Genomic DNA, 23934 nt, shown 5'->3' with positions numbered 1-23934 from the left:
GGTTAGGTGAGTGGGCAAATGCATGGCAGATGCAGTATAATGTGGATAAATGTGAGGTTTATCCACTTTGGTGGCAAAAACACGAAGGCAAAATATTATCTGAATGGTGGCAGATTAGGAAAAGGGGAGGTGCAATGAGACCTGGGTGTCATGGTTCATCAGTCATTGAAAGTTGGCATGCAGATACAGCAGGTGGTGAAGAAGAGGTATGTTGGCCTTCATAGCTAGGGGATTTGAGTACAGGAGCAGGGAGGTCTTACTGCAGTTGTACTGGGCCTTAGTGAGGCCTCACCTCGAATGTTGTGTTCAGTTTTGGTCTCCTAATCTGAGGAAGGACACTCTTGCTATTGAGGGAGTGCAGCAAAGGTTCACCAGACTGATTCCCGGGATGGCAGGACTGACATATGAGGAGAGACTGGATTGACTGGGCCTGTATTCATTGGAGTTTAGAAGGATGAGAGGGGATCTCATAGAAACATATAAAATTCTGACGGGACTGGACAGGTTAGATGCAGGAAGAATGTTCCGATGTTGGGGAAGTCCAGAACCAGGGGACATAGTATAAGGATTAGGGGTAAGCCAGTTAGAACTGAGATGAGGAGAAACTTCTTCACTCAGAGAGTTGTTAACCTGTGGAATTCCCTACTGCAGAGAGTTGTTGATGCCAGTTCATTGGCTATGTTCAAGAGGGAGTTGGATATGGCCCTTACGGCTGAAGAGATCAAGGGGTATGGAGAGAAAGCAGCAAAAGGGTACTGAGGTGAATGATCAGCCATGATGTTATTGAATGGTGGTGCAGGCTCGAAGGGCCGAATGGCCTACTCCTGCGCCTATTTTCTATGTTTCTATGTTTCACTAATCTTTTTCTCTTCACATATTTATAGAAGCTTTTGCAGTCAGTTTTTATGTTCCCTGCAAGCTTCCTCTCATACTCTATTTCCCCCTCCTAATTAGACCCTTTGTCCTCCTCTGCTGAATTCTAAATTTCTCCCAGTCCTCAGGTTTGCTGCTTTTTCTGGCCAATTTATATGCCTTTTCCTTGGATTTAACACTATCCTTAATTTCCCTTGTTAGCCACGGTTGAGCCATCTTCCCCGTTTTATTTTTACTCCAGACAGGGATGTACAATTGTTGAAGTTCATCCATGTGACCTTTAAATGTTTGCCATTGCCTATCCACCGTCAACCCTTTAAGTATCATTTGCCAGTCTATCCTAGCCAATTCACGTCTCATCCCATCGAAGTTACCTTTCCTTAAGTTCAGGACCCTAGTCTCTGAATTAACACTGTCACTTTCCATCTTAATAAAGAATTCTACCATATTATGGTCACTTTTCCCCAAGAGGCCTCACACAACAAGATTGCTAATTAGTCCCTTCTCATTACACATCACCCAGTCCAGGATGGCCAGCTCTCTAGTTGGTTCCTCGACATATTGGCCTAGAAAGCCATCCTTAATACACTCCAGGAAATACTCCTCCACTGCATTGCTACCAGCTTGGTTAGCCCAATCTATATGTAGATTAAAATTGCCCATGATAACTGCTGTACCTTTATTGCACACATGCCTAATTTCTTTTTTGATGCCATCCCCAACCTCACTGCTACTGTTTGGTGGTCTGTACACAACTCCTACTAATGTTTTTTGCCCTTTGGTATTCCGCAGCTCTACCCATACAGATTCCACATCATCCAAGCTAATGTCTTTCCTTACTATTGCATTAATTTCCTCTTTAACCAGCAATGCTACCCCACCTCCTTTTCCTTTCTGTCTCTCCTTCCTGAATGTGGAATAATCCTGGATGTTGAGTTCTCAGCCTTGGTCACCCTGGAGTCATGTCTCCATAATCCCAATTATATCATAGTTGTTAATAGTTGCCTGCGCAGTTAATTCATCCACCATATTATGAATACTCCTCGCATTGAGACATAGAGCCTGCAGGCTTGTCTTTTTAACACTCTTTGTCCCTTTAGAATTTTGCTGTAATGTGGCCCTTTTTGATTTTTGCCTTGGGTTTCTCTGCCATCCACTTTTACTATTCTCCGTTCTATCTTTGCTTCTGCCCCCATTTTATTTCCCTCTGTCTCCCTGCAAAGGTTCCCACCCCCCTCCCCAACAGCACTAGCAAACACTCCCCCGAGGACATTGGTTCCGGTCCTGCCCGGGTGCAGACCGTCCGGTTTGTACTGGTCCCACCTCCCCCAGAACCGGTTCCAATGTCCCAGGAATTTGAATCCCTCCCTCTCGCACCATTCCTCAAGCCACGTATTAATCTTAACTATCCTGCTATTTCTACTCTGACGAGCACGTGGCACTGGTAGCAATCCTGAGATTACTACCTTTGAGGTGCTACTTTTTAATTTAACTACTAGCTCCCTAAATTAAGCTTGTAGGAGGACCTCATCCCGCTTTTTACCTATATCGTTGGTACCTATATGCACCACAACAACTGGCTGTTCACTCTCCCCCTCCCCCTCCAGAATGCCCTGCAGCCACTCCGAGACATCCTTGACCCTTGCACCAGGGAGGCAACATACCATCCTGGAGTCTCGGTTGCGACCGCAGAAATGCCTATCTATTCCTCTTACAATTGAATCCACTATAGCTCTCCCACTCTTTTCCCTGCCCTTCTGTGCAGCAGAGCCACCCATGGTGCCATGAACTTGGCTGCTGCTGCCTTCCCCTGGTGAGCCAACTCCCCCAACAGTATCCAAAGCAGTGTATCTGCATTGGCACTTCAACCCACAACCTTCTCATTCAGAGACTCAGTGCTAATGGAGGAGCTATGTCTCACACATTGTATCTAACCCCGTGCTGTACCTGCCCTGGGAGTGTTTGATGGGACAGTGTAGAGGGAGCTTTACTCTGTATTTAACCCGTGCTGTACCTGCCCTGGGAGTGTTTGATGGGACAGTGTAGAGGGAGCTTTACTCTGTATTTAACCCGTGCTGTACCTGCCCTGGGACTGTTTGATGGGACAGAGTAAAGTAAACCCATGCTGTACCTGCCATGGAAGAATCACACAAAACTCTAGAATTATTATAAATGATTTTATTGACATTCAGACATGATCACACTGCTGGGAGTGTACTAAACACCCCCAAACAATGAGAGGGAGATAGAAGAGCAGATATGTAGGCAAATTTCTGGGAAGTGCAAAAACTATAGGGTGGTAATAGTAGGGGATGTCAACTACCCTAATATTAACTGGGAAAACATTAGTGTGAAGGGTATCGAGGGGCAGAATTCCTAAAATGCATTCAGGAGAACTTTTTTAGCCAGTATGGAGCAAGCCCAACATGGGAGGGGGCGGTTCTGGATTCAGTTTTGGGGAATGAAGCTGGGCAGGTGGAAGGGGTATTAGTGGGGGAGCACTCAGGTGCTTGCTAGTGCCCATAATTCAGTTAGATTTAAGGTAGTTATGGAAAAAGACAAGTATAGATCAAGAATAAAAGTTCTAAATTGGGGAAACGCCAATTTTGCTAAGCTGAGAGATAATTTAGCCAAAGTGGACTGGAAACAGCTACTTGAAGGTAAATCAGTGTCAGAGCAGTGGGAGGCATTCAAGGAGGAGATCCTGAGGGTTCATGCCAAACATATGCCCTTAAAGAAAAAGGGTGGGACTAACAAATCTAAAGTCCCCTGGATGTCTAGGGACATACAGGTGAGGATAAAGAAAAAAAGGGAGGCTTATGACAGATACTGCTGTATACTGCAGAAACTCTGGAGTGCAAATTAGCATTGGGTCAAGCAGATCAGAGAGTTAAAGGCGTGGCTCAAAGAGTGGTGTTGGAACGGGGGGTTTTCAATTCATGGGGCACTGGCACCAGTACTGGGGAAAGAGGGAGCTGTTCCGCTGGGACAGGCTCCACTTAAACATAGAATCAAAGAAATTTCTCTTAGGCAGTCCCTTGGAGTCGAGGATGACTTGTCAACGATTGTTCAAGGCTGGAGTAGAATTCCTCTTTGGTCTTGTCTGTAGCTTCCAGTGTTGGGCCGTACGCACTGATGACCATAGCGCACTGGTTCTGGGCTAGAATGAGCCGAAGGGTCATGAGGCGTTTGTTTATTCCACAAAGGGAATCTCTGAGACGCTCAACTAGCTCATTTTTTATGATGAAGCCTACGCCACGGAGACGGCGTTCTTTTGGTTTACCGTTCCAGAAGGTGTATCCACCACATTGTTCCTTGAGCTGGCCTTCCCCTGCCCACCGGTCTCGCTTAGGGCAATGATGCTTTTGTCAAATTGTCTCAGTTCCCGGGCAATGATAGCGGTGCAGCGTTCCAGTCTGTCACTGTTAGGGTTGTCCACAAGGGTCCGATCTCCAGCTCCCCCCGATCTCCGGCTCCTCCCAATCTCCTCCCGATCTCCGGCTCTTCCCAATCTCCAGCTCTTCCCAATCTCCAGCTCCCCCCCGATCTCCGGCTCCCCCCCGATCTCCGGCTCCCCCCCGATCTCCGGCTCCTCCCAATCTCCGGCTCCCCCCAATCTCCGGCTCCCCCAATCTCTGGCTCCCCCCAATCTCCGGCTCCCCCAATCTCCTCCCGATCCCCGGCTCCCCCCAATCCCCGGATCCTCCCAATCTCCTCCCGATTCCCGGCTCCTCCCAATCTCCTCCCGATTCCCGGCTCCTCCCAATCTCCGGCTCCTCCCGATTCCCGGCTCCTCCCGATCTCCGGCTCCTCCCAATCTTCGGCTCCTCCTGCTCTCTGGCTCCTCCAGATCTTCGGCTCCTCCTGCTTCCTGGCTCCTCCCGATCTCCGGCTCCTCCCGATCTTCGGCTCCCCCTGCTCCCTGGCTCCTCCCGATCTCCTCCCAATCTCCGGCTCTTCCCCATCTCCGGCTCCTCTTGACCTTTTCAAACCCCGCTCCCTCTCCATGGCCTTAACATCCTTACTGGTGTAAGATGCCCCAAAACCTGACACAATATTCGAACTGCAGCCTAACGGATGCTTGGTTAGGCTGCAGGGTTACGGGCCGAGAGCTGGAAAGTGGGATTAGGCCAGATAGCCTCTTGTTGGCCGGCACTGCCGTAAATTTCTATGATTTGTACAGGTTTACATGACCTCTGCCATTTTTTTACTCTACACCACTATTTATAAAACCTAGGATCAAATGTGCTTTTTAACCACTTTGTCAACTTGCCCTCCCACCTTTAAAGATTGATGTACCAGAACCACTTGTAGGTTTTAGATATATGAACATAACATGGCTAAAACTTGACATCAAATCTCTGACAATGTGCATTATGGGAAAGAGTTTAGTCTGAGTTAGAAACACAAACAGGCGCTTCACTGCAGGCAGATCGCCATGGCAACATTGATAAGCCATTCCATTCACTGAACCCACTGTTGTAATGTGCAATCAGATCCGGGGAAAGAGCAGGCTTTGTGTGTTAGTAACCACAATATAAACTGAAACCAGACTGAGTAATACAATAGATGAGATTATAATGAGAGATGTTTCTACCTATAACTGTGAAACTATAAGTAGTAACAGCAGGCAGGGTAGTTTTGGGATAATGAAACATTACTGAAGGAAAGTAACTGCTGGGAACCAGGGAAAGTGTCCATGTCAATCACAGATTACAGAAGTTCCAGCTGTCTTTTCCCAGCTTCCTGCCCAAACCCAGCAGAGAAGACAAGGAAGAGTCCGGGGCCAGAGGTGGATCAGCGCAGGGTATAAAAGTGAGGGGAGACTGATGTAAGGGGACAGTGGGGACAGGAGACACCGGAGATCAAGCTCAGGGCGCCCGAGGTTCCTTCCAGCGGGCTGACCTGGTGTCAGTTACTGTGGACACGTGGGACTTGCATCTTTACTCTGACTGTAAGTCAATATAAAACAAAGTGTGATCTCACAAGAAAGCAGGGAAGTGATTGGTTGTTCAGTATTTCTTTTTCTTGGGCATTGGTTTCAATTAAGATCTGGTGTTATATAATTAAACATTCAAAACTTGAAAACTTTAAGTAATTAAATAAAATACATTCAAGATGGAAGGACAGCTGGTGGACACCAGTGTGATTCACGTTGACCACATCTGCAGTAAGTGTCTGCAGCGCGAGGAACTTCTGCTCCGTGCTGATGAGCTGGAGTCTGAGCTTCAGACACTGCGATACATCAGGGATGGGGAGAGTTACCTGGACGCTGTGTTCCAGGAGGCAGTCACACCCCTTAGATTAAATAATTCAAAGTTGGTCTGTGGTCAGGGACAGGAGGGTGTGACTACGAGTGAGGCAGGTATGGGAACCCCGGATGCAGTGATGGAGGAGCCTCAGCCCTTGCTCTTGTCCAACAGGTTTGAGGTTCTTACTCCGTATGGAGGAGAGCAGGGAGGATGAGCAAACTCACCACAGCAACGTGGTACACGGAGGCCATTTTAGCTGGGGATGTGAAAAGAAATATGGTAGTGGTAGGGGACAGTATAGTTAGGGGGATTGATACTGTTACATAAGAACATAAGAAATAGGAGCAGGAGTCGGCCATTCGGCCCCTCGAGTCTGCTCCGCCATTCAATAAGATCATGGCTGATCTGATCATAGACTCAGCTCCACTTCCCTGCCTGCTCCCCATAACCCTTTACTCCCTCATCGCTCAGAAATCTGTCTATCTCCGCCTTAAATATATTCAATGACGCAGCCTCTACAGAGGGGCAGAGAATTCCATCGGTTTATAACCCTCTGAGAGAAGAAATTCCTCCTCATCTCAGTTTTAAATGGGCGGCCCCTTATTCTAAGACTATGTCCCCTAGTTTTAGTTTCCCCTATGAGTGGAAATATCCTCTCTGCATCCCCCTTGTCGAGCCCCCTCATTATCTTATAAGTTTCAATAAGATCACCTCTCATTCTTCTGAACTCCAATGTGTATAGGCCCAACCTACTCAACCTATCTTCATAAGTCAATCCCCTCATCTCTGGAATTAACCTAGTGAACCTTCTCGGAACAGCCTCCAATGCAAGTATATCCTTCCTTAAATACGGAGACCAAAACTGTACACAGTACTCCAGGTGTGACCTCACCAATACCTTGTACAGTTGTAGCAGGACTTCTCTGCTTTTATACTCTATCCCCCTTGCAATAAAGGCCAACGTTCCATTTGCCTTCCTGATCACTTGCTGTACCTGCATACTAACTTTTTGTGTTTCATGCACAAGGGACCCCCAGGTCCCTCTGAACTGCAGCACTTCGCAATTTTTCTCCATTTAAATTATAATTTGCTTTCCTATTATTTCTGCCAAAGTGGATAACCTCACATTTTCCCACATTATACTCCATCTGCCAAATTTTTGCCCATTAACTTAGCCTGTCTATATCCCTTTGCAAATTTTTTGTGTCCTCCTCACAATTTGCTTTCTCACCCATCTTTGTATCATCAACAAACTTGTCTACATTACACTCGGTCCCTTCATCCAAGTCAGTAATATAGATTGTAAATAGTTGAGGACCCAGCACCGATGCCTGCAGCACCCCACTTGTCACTGTTTGCCAACTGGAAAATTACCCATTTATCCCGACTCTCTTGTTCTCTGTTAGTTAGCCAATCCTCTATCCATGCTAATATATTATCCCCAACCCCATGAACGTTTATCGTGTGCAGTAACCTGTTGTGTGGCACCTTATCGAATGCCTTCTGGAAATCCAAATACACCACATCCATTGGTTCCCCCTTATCCACCCTGCTCATTACATCCTCAAAGAACTCCAGCAAATTTGTCAAACGTAATTTCCTTTTCATAAAATCATGTTGACTCTGCTTGATTAAATCATGCTTTTCCAAATGTCCTTAATAATGGACTCCAGCATTTTCCCAACGACAGACGTTAGGCTAACGGGTCTATAGTTTCTTGCTTTTTGTCTGCCTCTTTTTTTTCAATAGGGGCGTTACATTTGCGGTTTTCCAATCTGCTGGGACCTCCCTAGAATCCAGGGAATTTTGGTAGATTACAACCAATGCACCCACTATCTCTTCAGCCACTTCTCTTAAGACCCTAGGATGTTAGGCATCAGGTCCAGGGGACTTGTCCACCTTTAGTCCCATTATTTTACCGAGTACTACTTCATTAGTGATAGTGATTGTATTAAGTTCCTCCCTACCTATTGCCCCTTGATTATCCACTATTGGGATGTTTTTAGTGTCTTCTACCGTGAAGATTTGTTCAACATTTCTGCCATTTCCCTGTTCTCCATTATTAATTCCTCAGTCTCATCCTCCAGGGAACCAACATTTACTTTAGCCACTCTTTTCCTTTTTATGTACCTGTAGAAACTCTTACTATCTGTTTTTACATTTCGTGCTAGTTTAGTTTCATAATCTATCTTCCCTGTCTTTATCATTTTTTTAGACATTCTTTGCTGGCTTGTAAAAATTTCCCAATCCTCTGGCCTCCCACTAGTCTTGGCCACATTGTATGCCTTTGTTTTCAATTTGATACCATCCCTTGTTTCCTTATTTCGCCGCGGATAGTTATCCCTTCCTTTACAGTCTTTCCTTCTCATTGGGATATATTTTTATTGTGAGTTATGAAATAGCTCCTTAAATGTCTGCCACTGCCTATCAACCATCCCATACTTTAATCTATTTTCCCAGTCTAATTTAGCCAACCTTGCCTTCATACCTTTGTAGTCTCCTTTATTTAAGCTTAGGACCCTGGTTTGAGAACCTACTTTCTCACCCTCCAACTGAATTTGAAATTTAACCGTGTTATGGTCACTCATTCCTAGAGGAATTAGTATGAGATCATTTATTAATCCTGTCTCATTACACAGTACTAGATCTAAGATAGCCTGCTCCCTGGTTGGTTCCGCAATGTACTGTTGAAGGAAACTATCCCGGATACACTCTATGGACTCTTCCTCAAGACTACCCTGGCCAATTTGCTTTGTCCAATCAATATGAAGATTAAAATCACCCATGGTTATTGCCGTTCCTTTATTACAAGCCTCCATTATTTCTTGATTTATACTCCGTCCAACAGTGTAGCTACTGTTAGGGGGCCTATGGCCTACACCCATCAGTGACTTTTTCTCTTTATTATTCCTTATTTCCACCCAAACTGATTCAACATCTTGATCCTCTGAGCCAATACCATTTCTCACTAACGCACTGATCCCATCCTTTATTAACAGAGCTACCCCACCTCCTTTTCCTTTCTGTCTGTCCTTCCAAATTGTCAAATACCCTGAATATTTAATTCCCAGTCCTGGTCACCTTGCAACCACGTCTCTGTAATGGCTATCAGATCATACCCATTTGTATCTATTTGTGCCATCAATTCATCTATTTTATTACGAATGCTTCGTGCATTTAGACAATGAGCTTTTAAATTTGTTCTCTGCAGCCGAGAGCATGAGTCTCGAAGGCTGTGTTGCCTGCCCGATGCCAGGGTTAAGGAGATCTCCTCTGGGCTGGAGAGAAACTTGGAGTGGGAGGGGAAGATCCAGTTGTCGTGGTCCACGTAGGTACCAATGACATAGGTAGGAAAAAAGGTTCTGCTGAGCGAGTATGAGCAGGGGCTAAAAGCAGAATCATAAAGGTTATTACCTGAGCCACGAGCAAATTTGCATAGGGCAGATAAGATCAGAAATAAACGCGTGGCTCAAAGATTGGTGTGGGAGGAATGGGTTTCAATTCAAGGGGCACTGGCACCAGTACTGGGAGAAGAGTGAGCTGTTCCGTGGAGACGGGCTTCACTCGAACCAGGCTGGCACCAGTGTCCTGGTAAATCAAATAACTAGGGCTGTAGATAGAGCTTTAAACCAAATAGTCGGGGGAGGGATCAGGTAAGCGGAAATTTAAAACATCAAAGAGAAAAGGAGAAGGCAATAGTGCAGGATAGCGATAAAGGTAATGATAACCAGAGTGTGGCAGGAAGGGACAGAGAGTATACACACAAAAGTGCATCAGGAAGTTGGGTCAGAGTAGGGAAAAAAGGTAAAAATACAAAATTAAAAGCTCTTTAACTGAATACATGCAGCATTCATAAGGGAAGGGAAGATCGACTATGAAAGTAAACTGGCACGAAATATAAAAACAGATAGCAAGAGTTTCTATAGGTATATAAAAAGGAAAAGAGTGGCTAAAATAAATGTTGATCCCTTAGAGGACGAGACCGGGGAATTAGTAATGGGGAACATGGAGATGGCAGAAACTCTGAACAAATATTTTTCGGTAGAGGACACTAACAATATCCCAACAGTGGATAGTCAAGGGGCTATAGGGGTGGAGGGGGGGGGAGGAGGAACTTAACACAATCACAATCACTAAGGAGATGGTACTCAGTAAGATAATGAGACTAAAGGCAGATAAATCCACTGCACCTGATGGCTTGCATCCTAGGGTCTGAAGAGAAGTAACGGCAGGGATTGTTGATGCATTGGTTGTAATTTACCAAAATTCCCTGGATTCTGGGGGGGTCCCAGCAGATTGGAAAACTGCAAATGTAACTCCCCATTTAAAAAAGGAGACAGACAAAAAGCAGGAAACTATAGACCAGTTAGCCTAACATCTGTGGTTGGGAAAATGTTGGTGTCCATTATTAAAGAAGTAGTAACAGGACATTCGGAAAAGCAAAATTCGGTCAGGCAGAGTCAGCATGGATTTATGAAGGGGAAGTCATGTTTGACAAATGTGCTGGAATTCTTTGAGGTTGTAACGAACAGGGTGGATAAAGGGGAACCAGTGGATGTGGTGTATTTGGACTTCCTGAAGGCATTTGACAAGGTGCCACATAAAAGGTTACTGCACAAGATAAAAGTTCACAGGGTTGGGGGTAATATATTAGCATGGATAGAGGATTGGCTAACTAACAGAAAACAGAGAGTTGGGATAAATGGTTCATTCTCGGGTCCGCAATCAGTAACTTGTGGGATGCCACAGGGATCAGTGCTGGGATCCCAACTATTTACAATCTATACGTGTCGGTGAAGCAGCAGTCAGAGGAGTTCGGGCAGTCTGGGGAGCGTCGAGAGGCCTATAAAGGCCCAGCCGGTGCAGCTGCAGCAGGGTGAGAAGGCAAAAAAGAAGTAGAAAGAAATCGAAAGGTGACGTCACAGCCAAGGGGGTAAGTGATTGGCTGGAGATTGGTAAGTAGTTTTTCTTTTTCTTTTCTATATCAGTAAGTAACCTTTAGCATTGTTGTTGCCAATTTAAGTTTATCTAGGGGTTAAGTCATGGCAGGACAGCTCGGAACCATGTTATGCTCCTCCTGTACTATGTGGGAAGTCAGGGACGCTTCCGTTGCGGGAAAGGACTACGTGTGCGGGAAGTGTATCCAGTTGCAGCTCCTGACAGACCGCATTGTGGCACTGGAGCTGCGGGTGGATTCACTCTGGAGCATACACAATGCTGAGAATGACGTGAATAGCACGTTTAGTGAGTTGGTCTTACCGCAGGAAAAGGTTACTCAGGTAGATAGGGAATGGATGACCAACAGGAAGAGCAGTGGAAGGAAGGTAGTGCAGGGGTCCCCTGCGGTCATCCCCCTGAAAAACAGATACACCGCTTTGGGTACTGTTGAGGGGGATAACTCACCAGGGGAAAGCAGCAGCAGCCAAGTTCATGGCACTGTGGGTGGCTCTGCTGCACAGGAGGGCAGGAAAAAGAGTGGGTGAGCTATAGTGATAGGGGATTCAATTGTAAGGGGAATAGATAGACGTTTCTGCGGCTGCAACCGAGACTCCAGGATGGTACGTTGCCTCCCTGGTGCAAGGGTCAAGGATGTCTCGGAGCAGGTGCAGGGCATTCTGAAAAGGAGGGTGAACAGCCAGTTGTCGTGGTGCATATAGGTACCAACAATATAGGTAAAAAAAGGGATGAGGTCCTACAAGGCGATAATAGGGAGCTTGGAGCTAAATTAAAAAGTAGGACATCAAAAGTAGTAATCTCAGGATTGCTACCAGTGCCACGTGCTAGTCAGAGTAGGAATCACAGGATAGCTCAGATGAATATGTGGCTTGAGGAGTGGTGCAAAAGGGAGGGATTCAAATTCCTGGGACATTGGAACCGGTTCTGGGGGAGGTGGGACCAGTACAAACCGAATGGTCTGCACCTGGGCAGGACCGGAACCAATGTCCTAGGGGGAGTGTTTGCGAGTGCTGTTGGGGAGGGGTTACTAATATGGCAGGGGGATGGGAACCTTTGCAGGGAGACAGAGGGAAGTAGAATGGGGGCAGAAGCAAAAGATAGAAAGAGGAAAAGTAAAAGCGGAGGGCAGAGAAACCTAAGGCAAAAAGCAAAAAGGGCCATATTACAGCGAAATTCTAAAGGGGCAAAGTGTGTTAGAAAGACAAGTCTGAAGGCTTGAAGGCTCTGTGCCTCAATGCGAGGAGTATTCGGAATAAGGTGGAAGAATTAACTGTGCAGATAGCAGTTAATGGGTATGATATAATTGGCATCACAGAGACATGGCTCCAGGGTGTCCAAGGCTAGGAACTCAACATCCAGGGGTATTCAACATTTAGGAAGGATAGACAGAAAGGAAAAGGAGGCAGGGTGGCATTGCTGGTTAAAGAGGAAATTAATGCAATAGTAAGAAAGGACATTAGCCTGGATGATGTGGAATCGGTATGGGTGGAGCTGCGGAATACAAGGGGCAGAAAACGCTAGTGGGAGTTGTGTACAGACCACTAAACAGTAGTAGTAAGGTTGGGGACAGCATCAAACAAGAAATAAGGGATGCATGCAATAAAGGTACAGCAGTTATCATGGGTGACTTTAATCTACATATTGATTGGGCTAACCAAACTGGGAGCAATGCAGTGGAGGAGGATTTCCTGGAGTGTATTAGGGATGGTTTTCTCGACCAATATGTTGAGGAACCAACCAGGGAGCTGGCCATCCTCGACTGGGTGATGTGCAATGAGAAAGGACTAATTAGCAATCTTGTTGTGTGAGACCCCTTGGGGAAGAGTGAACATAACATGGTAGAATTCTTTATTAGGATGGAGAGTGACACAGTTAATTCAGAAACTAGGGTCCTGAGCTTAAGGAAAGGTAACTTCGATGATTTGAGGCATGAATTGGCTAGAGTAGACTGGCAAACGATACTTAAAGGGTTGACGGTGGTTAGGCAATGGCAAACATTTAAAGATCACATGGATGAACTTCAGCAATTGTACATCCCTGTCTGGAGTAAAAATAAAACGGGGAAGGTGGCTCAACTGTGGCTAACAAGGGAAATTAAGGATAGTGTTAAATCCAAGGAAGAGGCATATAAATTGGCCAGAAAAAGCAGCAAACTTGAGGACTGGGAGAAATTTAGAATTCAGCAGAGGAGGACTAAGGGGTTAATTAAGAGGGGGATAATAGAGTACGAGAAGAAGCTTGCCAGGAACATAAAAACTGACTGCAAAAGCTTCTATAGATATGTGAAGAGAAAAAGATTAGTGAAGACAAACGTAGGTCCCTTGCAGTCGGATTCAGGCGAATTTATAATGGGGAACAAAGAAATTGCAGACCAATTGAACAAATACTTTGGTTCTGTCTTCATGAAGGAAGACACAAATAACCTTCCGGAAATACTAGGGGACCGAGGTTCTAGTGAGAAGGAGGAACTGAAGGATATCCTTATTAGGCGGGAAACTGGGTTAGGGAAATTGATGGGATTGAAGGCCGATAAATCCCCGGGGCCTGATAGTCTGCATCCCAGAATAATTAAGGAAGTGACCATAGAAATAGTGGATGCATTGGTGATAATTTTCCAACAGTCTATCGACTCGGGGTCAGTTCCTATGGACTGGAGGGTAGCTAATGTAACACCACTATTTAAAAAGGGAGGGAGAGAGAAAGTGGGTAATTATACACCGGTTAGCCTAACATCAGTAGTGGGGAAAATGTTGGAATCAATTATTAAAGATGAAATAGCAGCGCATTTGGAAAGCAGTGATAGGATCGGTCCACGTCAGCATGGATTTATGAAAGGGAAATCATGCTTGACAAATCTTCTGGAATTTTTTGAGGATGTAACTAATAGAGTGGACAAGGGAGAACCAGTGGATGTGGTGTATTTGGACTTTCAAAAGGCTTTTGACAAGGTCCCACACAAGAGATTGGTGGACAAAATCAAAGCACATGTTATTGGGGGTAATATACTGACGTGGATAGAGAACTGGTTGGCAGACAGGAAGCAGAGAGTCAGGATAAACGGGTCCTTTTCAGAATGGCAGGCAGTGACTAGTGGGGTGCCACAGGGCTCAGTGCTGGGACCCCAGCTATTTACAATATACATCAATGATTTAGATGAAGGAATTGAGTGTAATATCTCCAAGTTTGCAGATGATACTAAACTGGGTGGCGGTGTGAGCTGTGAGGGGGATGCTAAGAGGCTGCAGGGTGACTTGGACAGGTTAGGTGAGTGGGCAAATGCATGGCAGATGTAGTATAATGTGGATAAATGTGAGAAAATGCGAAGACAGAATATTATCTGAATGGTGGCAGATTAGGAATAGGGGAGGTGCAACGAGACCTTGGTGTCATAGTTCATCAGTCATTGAAAGTTGGCATACAGGTGCAGCAGGCGGTGAAGAAGGCAAATGGTATGTTGGCCTTCATAACTAGGGGATTTGAGTATAGAAGCAGGAGGTCTTACTGCAGTTGTACAGGGCCTTTGTGAGGCCTCACCTGGAATATGGTGTACAGTTTTGGTCTCCTAATCTGAGGAAGGACATTCCTGCTATTGAGGGAGTGCAGCGAAGGTTCACCAGACTGATTCCCGGGATGGCCAGACTGACATATGAGGAGAGACTGGATCAACTGGGCCTTTATGCATTGGAGTTTAGAAGAATGAGAGGGGATCACATAGAAACATACCAGATTCTGACGGGACGGGACAGGTTAGATGCGGGTAGATTGGTCCTGATGTTGGGGAAGTCCAGAACCAGGGGACACAGTCTTAGGATAAGGGGTAGGCCATTTAGGACTGAGATGAGGAGAAACTTCTTCACTCAGAGAGTTGTTAACCTGTGGAATTCTCTGCCGCAGAGAGTTGTTGATGCCAGTTCATTGGATATATTCAAGAGGGAGTTAGATATGGCCCTTACAGCTAAAGGGATCAAAGGGTATGAAGAGAAAGCAGGAAAGGGGTACTGAGGGAATGATCAGCCATGATCTTATCGAATGGTAGTGCAGGCTCGAAGGGCCTACTCCTGCACCTATTTTCTATGTTTCTATACCTCTTCCTTGGATTTAACACTCTCCTTAATTTCCCTTGTTAGCCACAGTTGAACCACCTTCCTCATTGTATTTTTACTCCAGACAGGGATGTACAATTGCTGAAGTTCATCCATGTGATCTTTAAATGTTTGCCATTGCCTATCCACCGTCAACCCTTTAAGTATCACTCGCCAGTCTACTCTAGCCAATTCACGTCTTATACCATCGAAGTTACCTTTCCTTAAGTTGACAATCCTTGTCTGAATAAAATGTGTCGCTCTCCATCTTAATAAAGAATTCTACCATATTATGGTCACTCTTCCCCAAGGGGCCTCGCACAACAAGATTGCTAACTAGTCCCTTTCTCATTACACATCACCCAGTCTAGGATGGCCAGCCCTCTTAACCTTATATTCCGGGGAATACAGGCTTAATTTATGTAATCACTCCTCAATAGTTTAACCCTCGAGTCCTGATGACATGTTGGTAAATCTGCAATGCACTCCTTCCAAGGCCGTGCCCAGAACTGTACACAGAACGCCACAGGTGGTCCAAACAGGACTTTGTAAAGCTGCAGCAAAACTTCTCCTTTGTAAAATAACCCTTTAGTTATCAGAATTAACATTTCATTAGCCTTTTTGTTTATATTTATTTTAAACACTCCCAGGGCAGGTACAGCATGGGGTTAGATACAGACTGAAGCTTCCCCTACACTGTCCCATCAAACACTCCCAGGGAAGGTACAGCACGGGTTAGATACAGAGTAAAGCTCCCTCTACACTGTCCAATCAAACACTCCCAGGGCAGGTACAGCAGTTTAGATGCCTCTGTGCATGATAAGTAGGCTGTGATTCCCATTACTCATATTCCCAACTACCCACAGAATTTTCACTGAGCAAAACCTTCCTGGAGACATCAGTCCATTTACACTAATCTCCTGTCTGATATAAACCAACCCCACAGTCACTGACACCAATCTCCTCCTGTCTGATATAAACTCACCCACAGTCACTGACACCAATCTCCTCCTGTCTGATATAAACCCACCCACAGTCACTGACACCAATCTCCTCCTGTCTGATATAAACCCACCCACAGTCACTGACACCAATCTCCTCCTGTCTGATATAAACCCACCCACAGTCACTGACACCAATCTCCTCCTGTCTGATATAAACCCACCCACAGTCACTGACACCAATCTCCTCCTGTCTGATATAAACCCACCCACAGTCACTGACACCAATCTCCAGTGTATGTCAGACTGAAGTTGCTTACAATCCTTGAGCTTTTACGCTATTCCTAATCGAGTTTGAGATCTGCAATGAAGCACTCCACACACCTCAGTCCCGAGCACAGGCTTTATTTTTAACATGTAGATTCCACAATAATACAACTCGTGTTAAATGAGTGCAAAATATTCATACGGCAGATTCGACAAAGGAATACATTGTAATATTCATATCGTAAGACTCAATCTAACAAGCTGTATCCTTGACCTCAGACTTTGATAATTGCCAAGCCTGGGAGGCACGAAAGGAAGTTCGATTCTTTTAAAATGCCAATTAGAATGACATTGTCATCACTCGATGTCAAACTACCGAGAGAGCCCCCTCTTTACAGGGGCACAATTAACACCAAATTAGAATGAAATCAAACCCGAATACTGTTGCTGGTGTGTGCGGTGCCCAGCAGTCAGGAAGGTCTGCAGCGTACGGGCAGCCTCCACCTGCTCCCTCTCCAGGGACAGCCCAAAGGATGTTCTACCCTGGCTGTAGTCGTCAGCTTTCTTCCCAGGGTGCTCTCTGACCCAAGCTGCAAACTGTTCTTGTATTTAAAGTCCAATAAGGTGCAGCCCATGTGACTCTGGTTACCTCAGCAATCAAACCATTACTCTGAAAGACATTTATCAAACAAATCATTCCATTGGATGGCTGTTTAGGTTTCATCGAGTATCCTCTTCCTGTTTCGTTGGAGCTACGAGGAATCTGTGAGTCAGAACATTTAAAAGGTCTCTTATCGGTGTGAACAAGCTGATGTTCAGTGAGGTGCGATGACCGAGTGAATCCCTTCCCACGCTCAGAGCAAATGAACGGTCTCTCCCCAGTGTGAACTCGCTGATGTGTCAGAACATCAGATGTAAGCGGTTTTGATCCTAGCCCAATTGCTAGACGCACGGTTCGAATCGCCCTGCCTTATGAACGTTCGAGACCCGGGAATTATTATTCAGAGTGTAAATGAAATGAGTCATGGACAGGAAGGCTCCGGTGAAAAATCGTACTTAGATTTATTTGGTCTAACATATACTGGCTAAAACATGCACTACTAAACGAAAATCACTGTCTCGGTGGCGAATACAGTACAAAACTGAGGACCTGTAACATGCAGTAATTCCCTGCTGGATTCTAACTCCACCCCTACCAACCAATTACCCAGTCGAAGCTACCTTCCCAGAATAGCCCTAAAAAGCTTCACTTCTGAGCCTGAGCCCTTAGTCTCACCCAGTTCGCCTGGGATCTCTGGTTACTGGCTTGGGACACTCGCGATCATGCTCACCACTACACACACAGTTGGTTTCCTCGCTCAGCTCAGCTCAGCTGTGGGAAGTCACTGCCTGGTTTTCAGTCTCGGCGGCTTCTTCTGCGGAACTGTGGCTTTCTCCTGGTACATCGATCTTGGTGGAGAGAGAACTCTCTCTAGATACAAGCTGCCAGCTCCAAGCTACAAGCTAAAAATAAAGTGGAAAGAACCTGTCTTTATGGGAGTGCTACCCCCTATCTTTCCTGCCAATCTTTAAAATCCTTTTGTTTCTAAGCACGGGTACTTAGTCAGTGATGGGCCGTCCAACCCATGTGTATTGGGCTGATGGCCCTGAATCTGGGCATCTCTCTGAGTCTTTGTGTTGGGAAAGACCTGGCTCCTCTTTGGCTGGCCAGGCTAGTGGGTTCATTGTTCTGCTTTCCTTCTGAGGTGGAGGCGAAAAGTTCTTTTGCATATTAGAGTGGCTCTGTTAATGACCCCCCTTCCTGGCTGACAGCTCTTTTGTCAATGACCCCCCTTCCTGGCCAAAAGCTCTTTTGTCAATGACCCCCCTTCCTGGCCAAAAGCTCTTTTGTCAATGGATGACTGACAGTTCTTTTGTCATATCTAACTGTCATGCGGTCTCTGGAGTTTTAACAAAACCAGCTTTTTCACTTATCTGCACAGGGTGACCCCAGCACAGGGAAAATACCCTCAAAAAAATAAAATCCACAAAATATTCTCAACTAAGTCCATTCTTTAAACAGAAACTTTGCGATCTCTTCACAGATGAATTAGTGAATCCCTTCCCACACACACAACAGGTAAACGGCCTCTCCCCAGTGTGAACTCGCTGGTGTCTCAGAAGCTCGGCTGAATGAGTGAATCGCTTCACACAAACAGGCAAAAGGCAGAGAGAGAATCCACTAAAACACAAAGGCAGGTTGTGAAATTGAACATATGGTCATTTGTGGGGCCGGCACTAGAAAAAAGTGACTAGAAAAAGCTAACAGATTGTCGTAAAAACCCAAACGGTTCCTTAATGTCCTTCAGGGAAGGGAACCCACCTCCCCTGACAGTCCCAAAACAGTTCCTAAAACAGGATTTTTGACATAGTGCGGACAGGGTGTGTTTAACAATCTAATCTCCCCCAGAACCCGCCTCCCTTGACAGTCCAACACAACCAATTGTTGGTCACACTGGGCCCAGCAGTACTTGGGTGAAACCCAGCAGCTTCTCCTCCATCCCACTACAGCTTTACTCTGTATATAACCCTGTGCTGTACCTGCCCTGGGAGTGTTTGATGGGAGTGCAGAGGGAGCTTTACTCTGTATCTAACTCTCGCTGTACCTGCCCTGGGCATGTATTGTGGGATAATGAAGAATAGTTTGATGAGACATGTGCTGCTCACCTCGATGATCACAACATTTCACCCAAAGCCAAAGGTGATGCGTTTATCTTCTATCAGGATTAAATTTGCTGACAATGGACTTTTGAACCTGCTAATAGGACAAGTCTCCTAAGTCTCTCTGTTCCTCTACTTTCAAAGTTTTACCGTTCATGTACATTTCCGACGTTTTTCTTCCTCCTAAAATCTATCACCTCGACTCTGAATCTGCATTAACCTACTGTGTGTTCCTGCCCTTTCCCCAGCTTCCTCTCCACGCTGCCCCACTCCCTTTCATACCGTGAGCCTGAATCTGATCAACACCTGGCACCTTCTCAAACACCGTTTGACAATCCATCTCCAGCACATGCCCTGCATTTCCTTTCTCCCCGCCCCGCCCCTCACACACTCCCATTGGTTGGAGGACCAACTGTCCACTCGGTCCTCCAGCCCCGCCCCCGCTCTCCCTATTGGTGGGGAGCTGCCGTCAGTCACCCGGGCAGTGTGAGCTGAGCATGCGCGGTGGGGCGGGGCCGTGGGTGAGGGATGGGCGGAGGGAGCGGGTTAATAAACCCCGGGGGGACGCGGGTTTCACACACACCAAGTGCGGCCTCCGGCCTTTGCCCCGAGCGGGTCCCCGGGGGAGGGGTAGCTGCGGGGCTTTCTCCTGGTGACAGGCCCGGGGAGCGGCCGCCATCTTGCTGGGGCAGCAGGGCGCATGCGCGGCCATTCCCTGGTCCAGGAACCAGGAGGAGAGAATGTTGTGAGTTTCTATCCTGGGCTCACAGTCAGGGCTTTTGTCAACTCTTCTTCCAGGCTGTGAGAGAAGGGGGGCAGCATTTACAGGCCGCAAACTCACAGCCTTCACATCCACATCACACACACTCCATTCAGCAGGATCTGAGAGAGCATAGGAAAGAAAATAAGGAAGGCAATGAATAAATAGAGTTATAGAACAGGAGTCTAAAAAGATGGTTAAACATAAAGTGAGAGGAAATCCTCTTAAAAATGAGTTGAACTGTCTGTACAGCAATGCACGCCGTGTCCGTGATAAAAAGGGGGGCCGGAGGCAATCTGCGCTGTGAGGAACCAAACGTAGAGGGGATTACTGAGACATGGTTACAGAAAACTCCGGACTGGAAATTGAACATTGCAAGTTATAACATATTTAGAAAAGATAGAGAGGGAAAAGGGTAGTTGGAGTAGCTGTACTTCGCACATTACAACAGTGACTACACTCCAAAAATACTTCATTGGCTGTAAAGTGCTTTGAGACGTCCGGTAGTTGTGAAAGGGCTATATAAATGTAAGTTTTTCTTTCTTTCACTTATTAGTGATAAAATAATGGCAGTAGAAAAAAATGACGTGGCTATCAGCAAGATAAAAATAGGATCCATATGGATAGAGATAAAAGATAGTAAAGGATCAATCACACTAATAGATGTAGTCTGCAGACCACCTAATAGTGGAAGGAAGGGGGAGGAAGTATATAGAGAAATTAGGGAAATGAGCAAAAAGTATAGAATAATAATCAATTGGGATTTCAACTACCCCGATATTAATTGGACAGAGGAGGTGGGTAAAGGGGATAAGGGAATGGAGTTCCTACAATGTGTACAGGACTCCTTTCTAACCCAATATGTAAAAAGCCCAACAAGGGAGGATTCGCTATTGGATCTAGTAATGGGGAATGGACCAGAGCAGATAAGAGAATAGTAGGGGAACATCTAGGCAATAGTGATCATAATATAATACGCTTTAAGATGATCATTGGGAAGGACATAAGCATGACAAAGATCAGGGTAATAGATTGGAGAAAAGTTGATTTTGAGGGGCTGAGAATAGAACTTGGGAAAACAAAATGGGCAACAATATTGGGAAAACACGATGTAGGGCAGCAATGGGAAACATTTAAAACGGTGTTCAACAGAGTTCAGGAACAATATATTCTGCTAAAAGGAAAGGACAAACTAAACACTAATGAGACTCCATGGATGAATAAAGCCATAAGGGAACAATTGAGGGTAAGGAAAGAGGCCTACATTAAGTACATAGACAGCAGGGGAGTGCATGACAAAGGGGAATATGAACAATATCGGACAGGTCCATCCAGCCTGACCCACACAATCCCGCTACCTTGTGTATCACAACATATACACTCCACCTCACCCCAATCCTCTCCTGGGAGAGGCAGAAAAACAGATGAAAAACCAAGGCCATTTTCGCCACAGCCAGAAACAAATCCAGTTTTATGAAGAGAAAAGAATAGGAGAAGTCAAAAAAAAAACAATTGGGAAAGCAAAGAGGAACTATGAAATGAAATTATCAGGGAACATAAAACAAAATAGTAAAATATTTTATGGGCATATCAATAAAAAAGGAAAGTTGGGATGGGAATAGGCCATTAAGGGATAGACAGGATAATACCACAGGTAACGCTAGAGAAATGGCACAAATACTAAATCATTATTTTGTATCAGTATTTACAGTAGGGAGATAGAACAGTTGGACATGACATTGGATGATGAGATTAGTGATGAGAAAAATACATTTCAAATAAAAAGAAGGGTTATATTAACTAAACTAATCAAACTCAAAGAGGATAAAACCCCTGGTCCGGATGGATTGCATCCACACATTTTAAAAGAAGCCAGGGAAGAGATAGAGCCCTTACTACACATATTTAAAAATACGTCAGAAAAAGGTGTAGTGCCAGAGGAGCTAACATCATACCGATATTAAAAAAGGAGGATAGAACATGTCCAGGGAATTATAGACCTGTCAGCTTAACATCGGTGGTTGGAAAAAGAATGGAATCCCTACTAAAGGCGAAAATAGAAGAACATCTAGAAACCAAAAATATACTAACGAATAGTCAGCATGGATTTCAAAAGAGAAAGTCTTGCTTGACCAACCTCATTGCATTTTTTGAAGAGGTAACAGACTAGACAATGATAATGTAGTAGATGTAATTTATCTAGATTTTCAAAAGGCCATCGATAAGGTCGTCGTCTTCTTAGGCAGTCCCTCGGAGTCGAGGATGACTTGCTTCCACGCTAATATGAGTTCTCGGGTGACTGATGAGACAATGCGGGACCTACAGTCTCTGTCACAGGTGGGGCAGACGGTGGTCGAAGGGACGGGAGGGTGGGGGGCTTGAGTTGTCGTGCGCTCCTTCCGCTGTTTGCGCTTGGCTTCCGCGTGCTCCTGGTGAAGAGACTCGAGGTGTTCAGCGCCTTCCCAGATGCTTCTCCACTTTGAGCGGTCTTGGGCCAGGGATTCCCAGGTATCAATGGGGATGTTACACTTTTTCCAGGAGGTTTTCAGGGTGTCCTTGAAGTGTTTCCTCTTCCCACCTGGGGCTCGCTTCCCATGTTGGAGCTCAGAGTAGATGCTTGTTTTGGGAGTCTAGTATCGGAGATGCGGACGATGTGCCCCTTCCATCGGAGATGATCGAGTGTGGTCAATGCTTCGATGCTGGGGATATTGGCCTGAGCGAGGACACTGATGTTGGTGCGCCTATCCTGCCAATGGATTTGCAAGAACATAAGAACTAGGAGCAGGAGTAGGCCCCTCGAGCCTGCTCCGCCATTTAATAAAATCATGGCTGATCTGATCATGGGCTCAGCTCCACTTCCCTGCCCGCTCACCATAACTCTTTATTCCCTTATTGCTCAAAAATCTGTCTATCTCCAGTTTAAATATATTCAATGATCCAGCCTCCACAGCTCTCTGGGGCAGAGAACCCTCTGAGAGAAGACATTCCTCCTCATCTCAGTTTTAAATGGGCGGCCCCTTATTCTGAGACTATGTACCCTGGTTTTAGTTTCCACTATTAGTGGAAATATCCTCTCTGTATCCACCTTGTCGAGCCCCCTCATTATCTTATATGTTTCAATAAGATCACCTCTCATTCTTCTGAACTCCAATGAGTGTAGGTCCAACCTACCTTCATAAGTCAACCCCCTCATCTGCGGCATCAACTTAGTGAACCTTTTCTGAACTGCCTCCAATGCAAGTATATCTTTCCTTAAATACGGAGACCAAAACGGTACGCAATACTCCAGGTGTGGCCTCACCAATACCCTATACAGTTGTAGCAGGACTTCTCTGCTTTTATACTCTATCCCCCTTGCAATAAAGGCCAACATTCCGTTTGCCTTCCTGATTACTTGCTGTACCTACATACTAACTTTTTGTGTTTCATGCACAAGGACCCCATGGTCCCTCTGCACCGCAGCACTTCGCAATTTTTCTCCATTTAAATTATAATTTGCTTTTCTATTTTTTCTGCCAAAGTGGATAACCTCACATTTTCTCACATTATACTCCTATCTGCTAAATTTTTTGCCCACTCACTTAGCCTGTCTATATCCCTTTGAAGATTTTTTGTGTCCTCACAATTTGCTTTCCCAACCATCTTTGTATCATCAGCAAACTTGGCTACATGACACTCGGTCTCTTCATCCAAGTCATTAATATAGATTGTAAATAGTTGAGGACCCAGCACCGATCCCTGCGGCACCCCACTTGTCACTGTTTGCCAACTGGAAAATTACCCATTTATCCCAGCTCTCTGTTTTCTGTTAGTTAGCCAATCCTCTATCCATGCTAATATATTACCCCCAACCCCGTGAACTTTTATCTTGTGCAGTAACCTTTTATGTGGCACCTTATCGAATGTCTTCTGGAAATCCAAATACACCACATCCACTGGTTTCCCCTTATCCACCCTGCTCATTACATTCTCAAAGAGCTCCAGCCAATTTGTCAAACATGATTTCCATTTCATAAAACCATGCTGGATCTGCTTGATTGAATTATGCTTTTCCAAATGTCCTGCTACTGCTTCCTGAATAATGGACTCCAGTATTTTCCCAA

General features: G+C 45.4%; 1 protein-coding gene across 1 annotated transcript in view; it reads right to left on the bottom strand.

The window, feature by feature from the left end:
• Positions 1-23934, bottom strand: part of LOC139276833 (zinc finger protein 624-like) — a gene marked incomplete at its 5' end in the record, with an annotated part of 38678 nt that overhangs the window by 5635 nt on the left and 9109 nt on the right. Inside the window, 2 exons of the mRNA XM_070894832.1 lie at positions 17166-17285; positions 18458-18555. Coding sequence (XP_070750933.1) covers positions 17166-17285; positions 18458-18555 — 218 coding nt within the window. The remainder of the gene's footprint in view (positions 1-17165; positions 17286-18457; positions 18556-23934) is intronic.

Source organism: Pristiophorus japonicus, chromosome 12 (genome assembly GCF_044704955.1).
Source record: "Pristiophorus japonicus isolate sPriJap1 chromosome 12, sPriJap1.hap1, whole genome shotgun sequence".
NCBI classification, from domain to species: Eukaryota; Metazoa; Chordata; class Chondrichthyes; family Pristiophoridae; genus Pristiophorus; species Pristiophorus japonicus.
The sequence above is the reverse complement of the archived record's forward strand: the minus strand, read 5'-3'. Positions and strand labels throughout refer to the sequence as shown.